The sequence below is a fragment of the Phyllopteryx taeniolatus genome, chromosome 1 (assembly GCF_024500385.1).
Source record: "Phyllopteryx taeniolatus isolate TA_2022b chromosome 1, UOR_Ptae_1.2, whole genome shotgun sequence".
In the NCBI taxonomy this organism is placed as follows: Eukaryota; Metazoa; Chordata; class Actinopteri; order Syngnathiformes; family Syngnathidae; genus Phyllopteryx; species Phyllopteryx taeniolatus.
The window spans coordinates 38778111-38796268 of NC_084502.1; the positions used below are offsets into that span (position 1 = coordinate 38778111).

Consider the following 18158-nt stretch of genomic DNA (forward strand, 5'->3'; position numbering starts at 1 on the left):
TATTCTAGAGAGAAATCTGCTGCCCAGTGTCAGAAAGCTTGGTCTCATTCTTGCAACAGGATAATGACACAAACACAAAGCTAAAACCGCTCAAGAATGGCTAAGAGCAAAACTTTGGACTATTCTAAGGTGGCCTTCTATGAGCCCTGAACTCGTGCCTATTGAACATCTGTGGAAGCAGCTGAAACATGCTGTCTGGAGAAAGCAGTCTTCAAACCTGAGACCATTGCAGCAGTTTGCTCTTGAAGAGTGGGCCACAATACTAGCTGAGAGGTGCAGAATTCTCACTGAAAGTTACAAAAATCGTTTGATTGCAGTAATTGTCTCAAAAGGTCCAAATATTAAGTTAAGGGTACCATAATTTTTGTTGAGGCCTCTTTCATGAGTTTGTTTAAAAAAAATAATTCTGTTGAACCACTGTTCAAAAGCAATGTCTGATTTTCATTGGTTATTCATTCATTAATTTTCCGTACCGCTTATCCTCACTAGGGTCGCGGGCGTGCTGGAACCTATTCCAGCTGACTCTGGCCGAGAGGTGGCGTACACCCTGAACTGGTTGCCCGCCAAGCGCAGGGCACATAGAAACAAACAACCATTCACACTCAGGGTATCACCACACATCATGCAAATGTGGCCACTTAGCAAATCAGTCATACCTTTTGTTGTTTTCTTACTGCCCTGTGATTGTCCGGCTACTAGTCCATGGTGTACCATGCCTAATTCCCAAAGTCAGCTGAGATAGACTCCAGCTCCACAACCACAAGGACACGTGCTACAGAATATTTTTGTTTTTTTCTCTCTCACAGAGCTCACTTGCAGAATTCAAAAACACCAAAGTCAATTGTATATTGCAAAGGAAGCTTTATTGCCATTGACAGAGGGGACTAGCATTTATGAATCCTTCCACAATATATTGTATTCCAATGTATTCCAATCAAGGTTGAAACAATCCAGTAGCAATTCATCGACCATGAACCATAATAATTACAGACAGGCAGGTCTGAATAGGTTTTATATGAACATTAAAGCCAAAAAATATGTCCACTTTAGTCATACTTTTGGTACTGCAGTGTGTGCTCCCTTAAAAATCAATGTCATGGCATTATTCCTAGTAAACAGTACAACACATCCATAAAGCCTCAGGCATGGCTTGTACAAGGATACTCTCACAGACACATTTGATACAACTTTGAAAACAACTGCACACAGAGCTTGCAGAACAGATTTATTTTTATCATGGTACTTCTCTGTGCAAATTTCTTTTTGCAGATGATTTGGTTGCTATTTCAGTTGTATCACTAGTTAGCTTTAAATGGAATGGGATACAGGGGCATGATTAAAAAAAAACAAAACCTGTCACATTTACGTGAAGATTTTTTGGATGACAACAGCTATTTGAATCAAGTTCATGGGAGAGCTCATTTCAATTACATATGTAACAATAAAAAATAAATATTGCACTCTCTATCCACTCACGGGAGGAGTGTGATAAACTGAGCAGTAACAAGTCAACACTAACCCTCAAAGCACTTGCACTGTTGTCATGGCGACACCATCATAGATACCCAGTGCATGGTCACAGAAGGACATTTTGTGGTAGATTTGACTTTGGACGCAAATAGAGAAGACCCATTTGATATAGCATTGTACTCTTGGTCTATGATTGGTCACACACTAAACTATTATTTTGAGGGTTCAGCTGTAATGACAAACTGCAGGATTATTAGCAACCTTGCGGATATATTTACATCATGGGTTAATAAATAATTCTGATAATTGTATCTTTGGATCAAAGTCATACAAATATATTTAATATGTGTGTGCAATGACATCTGCACAACATCCTTCATAATATAATCTAAAATCTTGAATTTTAATTACACATTTTCACATTTTTTTTCTGTCACTGTGATAGAAGTACAGAAGAAGTGATTGATTTGAAAAAAGCCTACGTGTGTATATTTATGTTGGAGATCATTGTGTTAATGCATGTTTGGTCGTGAACACGTTTTCACTGCATGAATAACAGGCAACACATCTTAGAACCACACTGTTACAAGAACATCCCTCTTTTGTATCAGTCATGCAAAACAAAAGTAAATATCTATCATTATATTTATGAAAATAATCACCAAAGCCATACGTACCCAAGTACTGTATACATATTACGAACTAAGTTCCACAGTTTGAACACCATTGAGGATAGGCAGCCAAGTATAAAACAGAAAAAGTTGAAATAAAAGGCTCACAGCTGGTCAAACAAGTAGCACAGAGCGCCACTGAACTCAGTGTAGGCACAATCTGCTTCTTACATCATCCACAGCAGCTCCAAAGAAAATCCACAGCTACTGAAACACATATGACTGATACAAGCACACAAATCAACACGTAGACAGTACATTTGGACTCTGCATAGAGTTAAAAACACAGTCCAGGGCGTCACTCAGCTATAGTGAGCTGAGCACCAGGTCCCCCAGTTGTGATCCTAGCTATCGGCATCCACACACACTTGTGTTCGGCTTAAGGTACATCACTGATTCTGAGAACGCCTCCGCCTCCTCAGTTAGCCTGGACTGGTTTCGGACCCACAGCAACACCATTACAGTCGAGGATGTACTGCAGACAACCTTGAGGAGGGCGGCCAGCACCATTCTTCACGGTCTCACCTATTATTTCCCCTTTCTGGCCCGTACCCTGGAAGGATCCAAAAGAATTTCCTATCGTGGGAAATTATATTGCTTATCACACAATATCTGCGAGTATGTGAGATTCTCTACCTGGGATGGTTGCATGGTCATGGGTTTCTGGGGGACGTTTGCTCCCTTCTCCGCTATCTGATTCATTTTACTCAGCACCATGTCAGAAATGAGCTGTCTGTCCTCAGACTGATGCTCCCCCACCAGCGGCATGGATGAGCCCACCACCTGCATCACAGTGATCGGATACATCATCAGCTCCAGTTTGTCCACATAAAAGATCACTTCATACCTCTTTTGGCTGAAAACCTGAAACACTTTATGAGAAGGAACAAAGAAAAACAGTCCCTATTAATTTTACAGGGGATCTTACTGAAGACATTTAAGATGCAACTTGTGTTCATTCTAAAGGAACTTGGACCTAATATTTTATTGGGGGCAGATTCACTCTAAACCCGGATAAGTAGAGTTTACTTCTCAGGTAACCCGTTGCCTTAAAATTGAAAAAGTAATCACAATCTTTGCCCAACCATTGATTAAACTTAGTTTGTTAGTTTGTACACTTTAAATCTCGATAAGTAGAGGATACTTCTTGTACTACTCATTTAACTCATCTTATTAAGTATCTTGTAAACCCTGGAAACGTAGACTCCACTTATTGTACTATTCATTTAACTCAGCTTGTTAAGTACACTGTAAACCCTGGATAAGTACACCGGGATTAGCAGATAACTAGCAACCCTTTATTGTGCAGTGACCGTTTTTGCCAATGTCTTTATATCTCAAAAGTGTTCACTGTCAATTGACTGTCTGTTGTCGTACTAGAGCGGCTCCAAATTCCTTGTGTGTTTTTTGGACATACTTGGCAAATAAAGGTGATTCTGATTCTGTTAGACACAGTTGTCCATAAGTTACTGTAAACTTGAATTACTATAATTAACTTTCAATAGTGTCAAATCAATGTTTTTATTCATTGTGTTGCTGATAAACGGAATGTCACTATATTGCGCACAACCCACAGTCAGGGTTTCATGAAAAAAAAGTGCACCATAAATGTAACGGCAGAGTTAAAAAGACACACATTCAACGAACTATGGGTAACATAAACACACATGATCAATGTTATGTTAATCCATATCGTTCAAGAACATTAAGAATTAACGTATTTATTACAGCAACAGTTCAACATTTTATGGTGCAATGCCAAAATCCCATGGTGCAGTGGAAACTGTAGTTAAATTCTATATAATCACTTTAAAGTATTTCACTGTAAGGTATATGGTAAATAACTATAGAATTTACAGGAATGTCTAACAGTGTGCTTTGTCCCACAAAGTTCAAAATCAGATCTCATCGATCGATGCCGCTCTGTCCAAACTTTTTGGCTGACCTGTCTATAGCCTGGGACGGGGCCAATGTACCTGCATCGTTTGAGCTCAAACACAATAAGATAAGCAATGAAAAAAGTACAACTTACTCAAATTTCACAAGTAATAGTGGTAAATTAGTAATACAAAATCAGTTGGTTTGAGTAAAAACTACTGAGTGTACTTAAAAAAACAATTCCTAATATGTTTCACATTGCTACAGTTTTCTAGTGATTGTTTGGAGAGTCAAGAACCTACAGTATAATTCATTTTTAACAATAGCAAATTATAAATGGTCTGTAATCTGCCTATATGACCGCCCCCCCCATGCCTGAATTCGACTGAATTGCATATTCAACCACAGCTTGTTTGTAATGATGTTCAGTGGTTCAGATATGTGGTATTTCGATTGCTATTCCCAAGATGTGCCGTCAGATGTGAGACTTCTACCTCTGTGATGTAATCTCTTGCATCCTTTCCATGAATGGCCTTGACTGCGCAAATATCCAGACCACCAAAAATCTCTGAGCAGGTGTCAACCCACAGCTTGTATCTGAAAGGAGTCAAAGAGACACAACTCAAAACTTCACTACAGTATCTGAAGTTAGGGTTTCTGACTACAATTCAGCTTCATTTTCTAATAATCTACAAGTATCTCAAGACAAATCATTTTCTACATGACTTCCTCTGTTGAAGAGCTGGCTTCATTTTTCAACACCCACTTGTCAGTCATGGCCACCTGTTCCAGCATAGCAGAGCCAGTGTTGGTCTTCCAGTTGCCTGACATAGATGTTCTCCTGGGGTATGAAGGCCTAAACATTACAACATTTCCTGTCCCCTTCATTTAATTTGAGCTATGAGAGTGTAATCAAACCTACATATAGGCTTTGTAGTCTGCACCAATCTTCTGGATTCTGATGTCATACTTGGACTCAATGAGAGGCTCAGTGGTGGTATACGTCTGGGTGAGAGCCACGACGCTAGCTATGTCCTGGAACTTACTGTGATTGTCAACCTTTACCTGCAAAACCACACGCAAATATGTGTATTGTCACATTTTAAAATGCAGATCATTTCCCCCCAAAATCAGCCAAAGGTGGTAATATGGTATTGTCTTAAACTGTGTTAACTGCCAAACCTTTCCGATTCCAGAGTGGGCATGTCCAATCTTGACAACCACAGGGAAAGATGGCATGGTCACCTATAAGGTATGAAAGGTATCGTTTGAGTGTTCACAACAGAGGCAAAATAATGGTGAGTGTCACATCTTGAGCCAAGAAAAGGTTGTTCTTATCACCATCTCCTTGTAGTTTGGATAAAAGGTCTGCTCAATCAGTGGAAACTTATCAGCGCCCAACTTTCTGAATGTGTTGATAAGTTGGGCAAACTGGACATACAAAGAAATATATGCAGTATTTTTCAAGTAAGACAAATGTCAGCAAAGCACGTCATGATGTCATTGCTGCTCTGCTCTACGGTAATGCGTGCCTCACTGCTGAGGGCCTTACCACCCAGGGCTTGTCGCACAGATTGTAGATGGACTCCAAAGAGTTAATGCTTGGAACACCTCCGTACTGCAGACCGATTATGATGTTGCGGAAATCTTCATTCTGGGTCATACTGAAGGCATGTTGGCGAATAAGCACAAAGTCTGGCTTGAATGACCTGGAAAATGAGAGACAAATGTGACCACAATTAGTCAACACTGACAAAATAAGGTCATCCGCACTATATTTTGCGATCTGTGTTAAAATCCCTTACCTGACAACCTTGGTTCCATTTCTGAAAACCTGCATTGTAACGCTGCATGTCCCACTGGCCTGAGCCATGATGTTGATCTCACTAAACTCCGCCTGAAGAGTTGATGATTACATTGGCACATGAGGACCAACTTCTCTACAGCTTTAATACAGAAGCCCTTGCGATGGATACAAACTGACCTGTTCCACTTTGATGTCATAATCTCCATATATTTTCTTCCCCCGGAATAACTTTGCCCTGAGTTGAAACAAATCAAAAATTAATAATGATGAAAAAAAAAATAAGAGTCCTGCTCTAGGCCCTACATTTTAAAGCCCATCCTGAAAGGCATGTTACAAATGACAATCAAAACTATAACACTAATAATTATTACAACACATTTAAAACACGCAAAGAAGGAATTGCATGGGCCCACGCTCAACATTACACCCATTAAACCATCATGTTTACAGACAATGCTTAGTTGGGAATCTTTTTTTCTCTGCTCTCCTACCAATGCAGAGTGTAATTAGTCAGAGGTGAAGTTAGTTAGCTATTGTCTCATGATCCATTGGTTCAAGTTACTTTCTGACATGTAAAGACCCTCGCCACAGAGGACAGAATTTGCCTTTTTACGGGCCAGTCTATCATCCAATTCATTTTGACCCTCTTGTTTCAATATAGAGTATTGAATGTATGTCTTAACTGATGATGAGATGATCAGCATTTCATAGCACACAGTTTTGGTTTTTCAGAGCGACGGAATGAGACCACATTCTTACTGTGGACTGTTATGTAACTTCAGAAAATGCTGCACCTTTCACGATTTGTGAATCAGATTACCGCACCTAGTTAATGATTAACAATGTCTTCTTGATAGTAATTTGGTTGTACAAATCCTACATATAGCAGATCACTGTGGCTTTTTTGCCACAAAGAGGTTATTAGTTTTAGAAGTGTACATATCTTTGGCTTTTATCCACTACTGATGTACAGGCCATACAAGAGACTCTCGTGCAGTAATGGGAATTTATAAAGACTAAAGAGGACCTGAAAGAAAACACGCCTCGGTAAAGTTCTCCTGTTGCTGTGGGGCAGATTTTCAGGTTTCCATTTTTCAGGTACAGATAAGCGTTAATCTTAGGAAACGTTATGAAATCCTTATCCAGAGGATGCATCAGAAAGAAATGTTTTCTGTTTTATGAGTGCTCGTTATCTGCTGTCATGCACCCTGCATTCCTGTGGTGCTAAAGCTGAATAATTCATTCAGAACCTAATTGCAGTGTGGAGATTTGTTTGACTGTGGCGGAAAACAAACCTTAAAACAGGAATCATTCTGAGTAAAATAAAAACCTATTGTACATGGGGAATGAAATGGATAAGGGACAGTGTTTCCAAAACACAAGACTTAGAAACATGCACAGGGACAATGCACGGTAAAGCCCAAGCGTGTGATTTCTGCTCGCCTTGGGAGTTATTTTATTCTGCACGCCGAGTGGAGATACCGAACACAGTTACGTCCAGAAGTAGTGAAGAACTCTTTTCCAAAATGGTATTTGATTACTCTGGGAAAAATTAATTCATCTACCCAGACGTGAACATTTTGCAAACATTCATTTCTATCCTAAACAGCCATCCATCCATCCATCCATTTTTTTGTACCGCTTTATCCTCACAAGGGGTCGCGGGCATGCCGCAGCCCAAGCTATCGTTGGGTACACCCTAAACTGGTCGCCAGCCAATCGCAGGGCACATATAAACAAACAACCATTCGCGCACACATTCACACCTAAGAGCAATTTAGAGTCTTCAATCAACCTACCACGCATGTTTTTGGGACGTGGGAGGAAACCGGAGTGCCCGGCGAAAACCCACAGGGGCACGGGGAGAACATGCAAACTCCACACAGACGGGGCCGGGATTTGAACCGCAGTCCTCAGAACTGTGAGGCAGATGTACTAACCAGTCGTCCACCGTGCCGCCAGTCTAAACATATTCAACAAAATATTACAGGCAATAGAATGGCATTGGAAAAACTATTAATTTGACATAAATCAGCATGAACAAGGTATAGTTTAAGTCAGGGTTTAAAATTTTAACAGGTGTCATAACTAGTGTTTGGGAGTAACTAATTATATGTAACAAAATTACGTTATACAAAATTAATGTAATTGTAATCCATTACATTAGAGGGAGTAAATGTGTAATTAAATTACAGTTGCTTTTGGAAATTTCCATATTTACAATTTTAGTTACAATTGAAAAATAGCCACGAAAGCCCATTTTTTTTTCATATCACTTCTACCTTCGAAAGCCGGCCGGCATTAGTGATTGGCTCTCTCTAGTCATGTGCCATTCTGCTGTAGTTTCAAACATGAAATACTTTTCCAAATATGACCTTCAAGCGCCACCTTGTGGTACAATCTATTAGTTTGTCTGAGATTTTGAAAAGGTCAGACTTATAGTTCAGGGGCATGCAGAGGTGGAGGGCTTTTGGTGCCAGGGCCCCTGCCCTTTTGCCCTCGATGCCCAAGGTGCCTCTTTGTAAGTTTTTATTTAATTTTTTTAATGTATGCGCGAGTGTCTGTCTGGGGCCTTTCATCAATAAAATCTAATGTAACCGTGTTGAAAAAAAAAACCATTCAGTTATAATTTAAGGAATTAATAAAGTTCTATGCGTTATAATTTAAGGAATTAATAAAGTTATATGCGTTTGAATAGAGAGCGTGCACATGGCGAGTCTCTCCGCATGCCCACGTGAGTTGCTTATGCACGAGTGCGATTCAAATTTATCAGACATAAGTTTCACCAGAATCAGAGGCGCTGTAACGGAGCAAGAAAACAAGGCACCTCTGAATATTTCCCCTGCTACCCCTCACTCATCCATCCATCCATCCATTTTCCGAGCCGCTTCTCCTCACTAGGGTCGCGGGCGTGCTGGAGCCTATCCCAGCTATCATCGGGCAGGAGGCGGGGTACACCCTGAACTGGTTGCCAGCCAATCGCAGATCAGTGAAAGTGCTGGCTCTAAATCACTTACTGAAAACAAACTGAGGGCAGCAAGACCCAGAAACAAGCACCAAGTGAAGGTGGCTGCAATTTAGGCCTTGCAAGACATCTCCAGAAAGGAAACTCAGAATGAAGTCCATGGACTCCAGACTTCAGACAGTCATTGACAACAAAGTACTGTATTAAAAATGATAGTTGTGACATTTGCACAAATAATATAGAGCCCCTGAAAATGGGGGTACGATGCATAACATGACTTTAATTCCTCATTGTTTTAAATTGATATATTAAAAATTATGGTTATATTTACAATTATTGTATGTCAATTGACCATGAAAATGGAAGTCGTGTAATTCCTAAATGGTAAGTACAGTATTTTCACTAAACATAATAAATTGAAGCTTAAACTCTTCACTTCGTGCACATATGGATTGTGTTTAAATCATGGGCGGGACTTTAACGCAGTTATCACGATTAACCAATTACAAACAACTGAAATAGAAAAAAAATATATGCATTTGAATCGCATTTTATGTTTCAAACAACGCAGACCCTTTGTCAGTGCATAATTTCCTGGTACACCGATTACACTGACGCACATGTCAGAGCTTGGCTACTAAAATGGAGGAATTTAATGAGACAGCGTTGCTAAGACTGATGTGACACATATTTAATTTAAAAAAAAAACAAGCCAATGGAAGCTTTGATAAACGTGGTTTTGTGCAAATTGTGTATAAGGGAGTTTGCATACCACCGAAGCACTTCAACCCTTCGACATGTGATCTAACTTTTCAACTGCCACGCAGAAACCATTTAAAGGCAATACTAGGTATATACTGTAGATAGATAGATATAGAACAACAACAAAAAAGTTCTAAAATTAACTTAAGGTCTGTTTCATTTTGGCCAGGGATAATTTCTATTAGTTTTTCTATTGTTTTGTTTTGCAATTCCAATTAAATGAATTTTTCCAGAGTTAACAATATTCCTGTCTGTCGATTATTATATTCAGTCATCCACTAAAACCATTTCAATTAAACCATATTGGTTTTTAGGACAAATATTGTGATTAAAATTATGTGTGTGTGATTAATCATGATTAATCAAGATGAATTACTTACAGAGCCGCTAGTCAATATTTTTAAATGAGTCTCACCCCAAGTTTAAATCCATTGTGATGATGTATGAAGACAAAATCATAAGCCCTCTGCCACTGTCAAAATACTTCTAAGCATAACTGTATGCAAGAAGAACATCCTCCACTGTATTAATATTCACCACTATATCATTCACGTCACTAAAAGCATCCCCAGTCCAAGGTTTCTCACTCTTCTCATTGTTGCAGGTATCCAAAAACTATTCAAGTGTTTATATAGCGGATATATTTTTCGACATGATGCATATGCTAAAATTTCTCCTGGCTGATGCTTGAGGTGCCTTTGCATGCACGCCAGGGGAGAGGAGAGAGCATAATTGCAGCTGTTGCGTTACTGATTTGTCAGAGGAATCAATCCTGAACTAAACATTAGATCATAAACAAGAGGAGGGCCATGTTTTATTGTTATTTCATGAGTACATTTGACAAACAAGATCATCAAATTATGCAACTTGATTAAAGGCTGGTAAGTTAAAGTTAAGTTACCCCTGTGAAAATGATAAATAATGAGTTAAAATAGTAAAATATCCCACTTAGCCAATTCATCATTAACTCCTACGTATGGGTATTGGCTGGATGAAATCAAGACTGAATTTGAGCCAATATAGTTCTCTGCGAATGGATCCAAATTTTACAGTCCTATATTTTTCTCATCGTGCAGAGTATGATTAAAAAGTAAATGTTGGCAATCAGGTTAATGCTAAGTGAAAGAGAAAAATGTTCTCCTCCCACCACAAGAGCAATTTATAGCACAGTCTTCCTGGAACCAAACAGAGCTCCATGGATGACTTGCAGAATAATCTGAGCTCATTATTTATTATTTTGCTTAACCAAATAACTGTAAAGAATAACGCCTTGCAGTTTCTATGAACAGTATATCTAATTACAAAATACACAGTTTGCAGGGCATGCAACTACTTTCATGTTATAGTAGAAATATAAAACAGCATGTGTTAGTGAAATCATAATTTTTAATCACGTAATCAACAACTTAACACCTTACTGTACGATACAGTATTCGTTGACATGCTCTTCTGCAAGACAGCTGTCTGTGTCCATAACTTTATCAGCATTTTACTGAAATTAGTCAATGGTAAGTGAACATTCTGTTGTATAATTCAATTCACTTGGGAATTTGGGTGGATGATAATTTACAATCACCAGTGTAATAAATGCACATTGTAAAACAATACAGTATATGAGTTTGTTAAAATTGGTGTTATTATGATATACTGCACGGTATAGACAATACTGGATTTTCCCACAAAACCCTTTGAGAAATTTGATTTCAGTCTGAGCAGGTCTTATTTTGCATCAGCACAATGACATACAGCACTGCTCAAGGGCGCCAGCACTCCTGAGGACAGAAGCCACTCAGCAAAAGTACGGTAATAAAAATAGATTTCATCATCCTAATGCTTTTGCTTGCAGCTACACTATATGTAGTGTGCTTTCCATCTTGTTGTTGTACGACCAGAATACAAAGTACTCGTCAGATGTGGCAGTGAGGCTGAATAAGCGTCACTCAAATCCTTTTGAGTAAACAGTCTGCATTCATTAATAAGCCCAACGCTGCCCTTATTTTACACACCACAGAGATTAGGGTATTAATGAAAGAAACTTACTAAATCGAGCCTTCTAGCTGGGTTAAAGGTTTCACAAACAGAACCAACACAGATGATACCAGGTGGCTTGATATGAAGGACTCCCCACTCTGAGATGGTGAGCGTCCATTAAAATTAGATGTAACTCTCAGAGAGAGGACGTCATTGAATGGAGTACAATATCTGATCTCCCAAGTGTACATCTTATGGCGGATGAAAAACGTACAGTATTCGTAGAGAGCAATATTGTACTGAGTATATTCTGCTTTATTAGACAAAACGATGATATTTTTTGTATGAGATTTAAACCAACACATGTACTGTATCTAACTGTAACTAAACTGACTAATTTTGAGCTGCAGCACTCAGGAAGGTTTGTTTTTGGTGTGTTGTGTTGGCTTCAATGTACAGTGGACAAAGGTCTACAGAAAGTCAGCGAGAAATAATATTTTTTTTAAAAAGCCAGGAAAAGCATACTAGAACATCAGAACGTTATTTGGGCTTAATCAGTGGTAATTTAAATGGTCGCAGGTGTGTGCTGACTCTCGTTTGACATTAGTTTTTAATTTGATTGATTAATTATGAACACAGCCACATCCCAGTTCTAAAAGGATGTGCACACATACAACCACATCATCTCAGTGTTTAAAAAAAAATGTTTTTTTACTTTCCCTCTCAAAAAAATAAATCACTGTGATTGGCTGGCGACCGGTTCAGGGTGTACCCCGCCTCCCGCCCGAAGATAGCTGGGATAGGCTCCAGCAGCCCGTAACCCTAGTGAGGAGAAGCGGCTCAGAAAATGGATGGATGGAAAAAAGAAAGCAATTGAGTTGAGAAAATTAGAAGTCAAGTCACTGATGGTGTAGTGGTACACTCGCCTGACTTTGGTGCGGGCAGCGTGGGATCAGTTCCCACTCAGTGACGGTGTGAATGTGAGTGTGAATGGTTGTCCGTGTCTATATGTGCCCTGCAACTGACTGGTGACCAGTTCAGGGTGTTGTCTGCCTCTCGCTGGAAGTCAGCTGGGATAGGCTCCAGCGCCCCATGATCCTAACCAGGATAAGCAGTGTTGAAAATGGATGGATGGAAAATTAGAAGTCACATTAATGGTAGTTTTTAACATAAAAAAAACCTGCCATTTGAACAGACTAGTGTAGACTTTATATCCACCGCATGATGTATGATTACCTACTGCTCAGCAAGAGTGGCTTTCCATTCACTTCAAACATGTAGCTAGCTAATGCACAAGGTTGGCATCTCTCTTGATCTTATTAACATTGATCCAGGTTTATTCAATACAAATGGTCTGCCGTGCGCACATAAACTTCTCCTCAAACCTGAATGGCGCCGTTGCTATCGTAACATTTGCAAGACGTGATGTGGTCTTAATGTCATCTTACTGCAAGGTGTAAATTACTGTAACTGTATAAGTAAAAAAAATATAAAAAAAGTCAATAAAGATCCAGACTACCAATTATTGTCATGCTTACATCCTTCCCTCCGGATTGCATATCTACTGTATGTGCCGAATGATGCAGTAAAAGAGAGGGCAATAAAATGATGAGACTTTTGTAAAAGTATGAGGAACCCACTTTACTCTGCAGCTGCATTGCTGTAAAGGACGTAGTCAGCTGTGTAAAGAAATGTAGACCACGAGGTGACAGATTTACAATCAGAAGAGAGACCCTGGCCTGAGATGATTTGAACTACTGTAGATGTGAAACGTCATTGAATCACTCCTTTGAAAGGTGGTATGCCTTAATGTAGACCTACTGTATAAGTGGCTCTGGAGGCTGGTAAAGAACAGCCACAGGAAACTATAGTGTATACCGTATTTTGTATCAACTAGTGCTGCGGTGTAGTGTGTGATTTTAGTTAGTGCAGAGCAGGTCATGTGATCTGTGTGGAGGGAAACCCCATTGATGATGGGGTGCGGTGGTGTAAGCACTGCAGTATTTCGTCTTGTTGTACGCATTGATGCAACCTGTGGAGCATCCATTTTAAAAACGGTTTAGAAGATTTAACAAAAAAATCAGGACAGCACAGGAAAAAAGCGCCTCAGTCTTGATGTCATTAGTGGTGGGAATCGATGTGTGTGTATAAGCCTCGGCATGCATTAAACCACAAGATCCTCTGTTGTCTCTCAGAAAATTGAGATATAATTACTAGATATACAGGCTACTGAAGACTCATAATAAAATACTTTTTAATAGAGGAACACATTTCTCTTACCACTCTTGCTGCTGTTCATCGATGACCAGGAGAATCTTGAACTTCTTGGGTGTCGTGATTGAGCTTTGCTCCACTAGCCCCGCTGAGGCAGCCGTCTGCTTGACAACGTTGGTGATCGAGCTGAAGAAACCAGCTCCGGTGGATTGAGCTGGCTGAGCTTTTTTGTCTGGAGCAGGGGAAGTGGCTGGAGGCGTGGGCCCGGCGACGGGGGACTTGGCAGGGGCGGTGGTAGTGGGTGGAGGAGGCTGAGCAGGGTCAGGCCTCTGAAGGTCTGTCATGTAGCCATTGGGCAGGTTGGAGATAAATGTGCTGTCCGAGAGACGCCGTCGCAAGTAATTCATGGCTGGAGCCGGAGAGCGAAGTGGCGGTCGGGTGTGGAAAAGCTCTCTGCGGAGGACTCCCTTTTTTAGCGCACAGCTAACAACGGCTGAGCTCTCAGCATAAATTCCGAGTGAATGTGCTCCCTTCCAGCTTGCTAGAGCATCCTCAGAGCTTCCCCTCACTGGTGGTGACGTTACACCCTCCCTCAGCCAATCTCCTCACTCTGCATACTCCTCAGCCATTGCAAACGATGCTGAGGCTGTGCCACTCCTCTTCTCCCTCACTGCATGGTGTGCTTCTTTGCTTCCCTTCCCCCACACTATGGCATGTTTTTTTTGTTAGTTTTTTTTTTACCCCAGCTATGAGAAATTGCAGGGTTTCCAATGGAAGTGCATGTGGCTTTAGAGAACACGCTGTCATGACTGTCTCACTCCTCTTTCTGTGTCCTTGTGCAACATTTGTGTACGTGTGTAGAGCTCAGGAATGGACTCAAAGATGGCTGGAAGGACAAGTGGCCACTGGCGTGTGCCATTGCAGCCCACTGAGACACTAATGCAGTAACAATTCCTCCCTAATGAATTTATTGATCTTTATCCTTAGGCCTATGCCATTTTCTAATAGAACATGCCTTTTAACCTCCTTGATCTATTTGCGCTGGTTCAGTGTCTTTTATGTGCACTTTCATAAGTGCACACCCTCGACCCAAGTGAGGATAAGCGGTACAGAGAATTAATGGATGGTTTTATTACTATTAGTATAATGTTTTTGATGGATTTACAACTACATTTTACACATTACATGCCCTAACACTCAAGTGCACATTTTTCTTTAGTATTATTTGAAGAAGTCACCTAATCAAACAATAACTCTTTTGACTCTGTTGATGCGAAGACTGAAGATGAAATCAACCTCATCTGGTGAAAGCATTTGTGACCATTATGTTGCCAAGGAAAAGAGGAAACAGATCAATCATTCAATAAAGTGCAACCCTTACAGATCACCAAATGCTTGACTGAGATTGACAGAAAAAAAGTGTCCTTTAAAGAGGCTCACAGAGGACGCATAAAGGATTACAGAAAGGATTGCTACAAGTGCATACTCTAATAGGATCCAATACAAGAGTTAATCAAAAATGCATTTACAAAAATAACAATGCTTAGTTTTGATAGACTTATTGCCCCCCGGCTCGGCGCGTTGGGGTTCACCCCGGTGGACGAGAGGGTAGCCTCCCTCCGCCTTCGTGTGGGGGGACGGGTCCTGACTGTTGTTTGTGCCTATGCACCAAACAGCAGTTCAGAGTACCCACCCTTTTTGGAGTCCTTGGAGGGGGTGCTGGAGAGCGCTCCCGCTGGGGACTCCATTGTTCTGTTGGGGGACTTCAATGCTCACGTGGGCAATGACAGTGAGACCTGGAAGGGCGCGATTGGGAGGAACGGCCCCCCCGATCAGAACCCGAGCGGTGTTCTGTTATTGGACTTCTGTGCTCGTCACGGATTGTCCATAACGAACACCATGTTCAAGCATAAGGGTGTCCACACGTGCACTTGGCACCAGGACACCCTAGGTCGCAGTTCGATGATCGACTTTGTGGTCGTGTCATTGGACTTGCGGCCGCATGTCTTGGACACTCGGGTGAAGAGAGGGGCGGAGCTGTCAACTGATCACCACCTGGTGGTGAGTTGGCTCCGATGGTGGGGGAAGATGCCGGTCCGACGTGGCAGGCCCAAACGTATTGTGAGGGTCTGCTGGGAACGTCTGGCAGAATCCCCTGTCAGAAGGAGTTTCAACTCCCACCTCCGACAGAACTTTGCTCATGTTCCGGGGGAGGCGGGGGACATCGAGTCCGAGTGGACCATGTTCCGCGCCTCCATTGCTGAGGCGGCCGACCGGAGCTGTGGCCGTAAGGTGGTCGGTGCCTGTCGTGACGGCAATCCCCGAACCCGTTGGTGGACACCAACGGTGAGGGATGCCGTCAAGCTGAAGAAGGAGTCCTACCGGGCCTTTTTGGCCTGTGGGACTCCTGAGGCAGCTGATGGGTACCGGCTGGCCAAGCGGAATGCAGCTCTGGTGGTCGCTGAAGCAAAAACCCGGGCATGGGAGGAGTTCGGTGAGGCCATGGAGAAAGACTTCCGGACGGCTTCGAGGAAATTCTGGTCCACCATCCGACGTCTCAGGAGAGGAAAGCAGTGCACCACCAACACTGTGTATAGTGGGGATGGGGCGCTGCTGACCTCGACTCGGGACGTTGTGAGTCGGTGGGGAGAATACTTCGAAGACCTCCTCAATTCCACCGACACGCCTTCCCATGGGGAAGCAGAGTGTGGGTTCTCTGAGGCGGGCTCTCCTATCTCTGGGTTTGAGGTCACCGAGGTAGTTAAAAAGCTCCTCGGTGGCAGGGCCCCGGGGGTGGATGAGATTCGCCCGGAGTTCCTAAAGCCTCTGGATGTTGTGGGGCTGTCCTGGTTGACACGCCTCTGCAACATCGCGTGGACATCGGGGACAGTGCCTCTGGATTGGCAGACTGGGGTGGTGGTCCCCCTTTTTAAGAAGGGGGACCGGAGGTAGTGTTCCAACTACAGGGGGATCACACTGCTCAGCCTCCCTGGTAAGGTCTATTCAGGGGTGCTGGAGAGGAGGGTCCGTCGGGAAGTCGAATCTCAGATTCAGGAGGAGCAGTGTGGTTTTCGTCCTGGCCGTGGAACAGTGAACCAGCTCTACACCCTCGGCAGGGTCCTCGAGGGTGCATGGGAGTTCGCCCAACCAGTCTACATGTGTTTTGTGGACTTGGAGAAGGCGTTCGACCGTGTCCCTCGGGGAGTCCTGTGGAGAGTGCTTCGGGAGTATGGGGTACCGAACCCCCTGATACGGGCTGTTCGGTCCCTGTACGACCGGAGTCAGAGTTTGGTCCGCATATCCGGCAGTAAGTCGGACTCGTTCCCGGTGAGGGTTGGACTCCGTCAAGGCTGCCCTTTGTCGCCGATTCTGTTCATAACTTTTATGGACAGAATTTCTAGGTGCAGCCGAGGCGTAGAGGGGGTCCGGTTTGGTGGCCTCAGTATTGCATCTCTGCTTTTTGCAGATGATGTGGTTCTGTTGGCTTCATCAAGCCGTGACCTCCAACTCTCATTGGAGCAGTTCGCAGCCGAGTGTGAAGCAGCTGGGATGAGAATCAGCACCTCCAAATCTGAGACCATGGTCCTCAGTCGGAAAAGGGTGGCATGCCATCTCCAGGTCGGGGATGAGATCCTGCCCCAAGTGGAGGAATTCAAGTATCTTGGGGTCTTGTTCACGAGTGAGGGAAGAATGGAACAGGAGATCGACAGGCGGATCGGTGCAGCGTCTGCAGTGATGCGGACTTTGTATCGGTCCGTTGTGGTAAAGAAAGAGCTAAGCCGAAAGGCGAAGCTCTCAATTTACCAGTCGATCTTCGTTCCTACCCTCACCTATGGTCATGAGCTGTGGGTCCTGACCGAAAGAACAAGATCCCGGATACAAGCGGCCGAAATGAGTTTCCTCCGCAGGGTGTCCGGGCTCTCCCTTAGAGATAGGGTGAGAAGCTCGGTCATCCGGGAGGATCTCAGAGTAGAGCCGCTGCTCCTCCGCATTGAGAGGAGCCAGATGAGGTGGGTGGGGCATCTGATTCGGATGCCTCCCGGACGCCTCCCTGGTGAGGTGTTCCGGGCATGTCCCACCGGGAGGAGACCCCGGGGACGACCCAGGACACGCTGGAGAGACTACATCCTTCGGCTGGCCTGGGAACGCCTCGGGATCCCCCCAGAAGAGCTGGATGAAGTGGCTGGGGAGAGGGAAGTCTGGGCGTCCCTGCTGAAGCTACTGCCCCCGCGACCCGACCCGGATAAGCGGTAGAGAATGGATGGATGGATGATAGTTTTGATAGACAGTTAATTTTACATTGTTTATAATTGTTGAATTTCCCCATGAAGGATTATAATACTTTGATGTATTTGACATAATGAAATAAAATTATAGTAAAAATGATTATGGTTTGAAGTGTCATAAAACTGCACTGCAT

The 18158-nt window shown here is 42.7% G+C and overlaps 1 protein-coding gene across 1 annotated transcript; it reads right to left on the minus strand.

Annotated features, from left to right (window-relative positions):
* Positions 1-841: 841 nt before the first annotated feature.
* Positions 842-14349, minus strand: syn2a (synapsin IIa). The gene is made up of 11 exons (XM_061794552.1): positions 13805-14349; positions 6004-6061; positions 5825-5916; positions 5572-5728; positions 5361-5450; positions 5202-5264; positions 4942-5084; positions 4786-4860; positions 4514-4616; positions 2778-2924; positions 842-2694 (listed from the first exon to the last, which is right to left on the minus strand). Exons 1-11 carry the CDS (start codon positions 14143-14145, stop codon positions 2560-2562), a joined length of 1404 nt encoding a protein of 467 aa, XP_061650536.1. The 5' UTR covers positions 14146-14349; the 3' UTR covers positions 842-2559.
* Positions 14350-18158: the final 3809 nt, after the last annotated feature.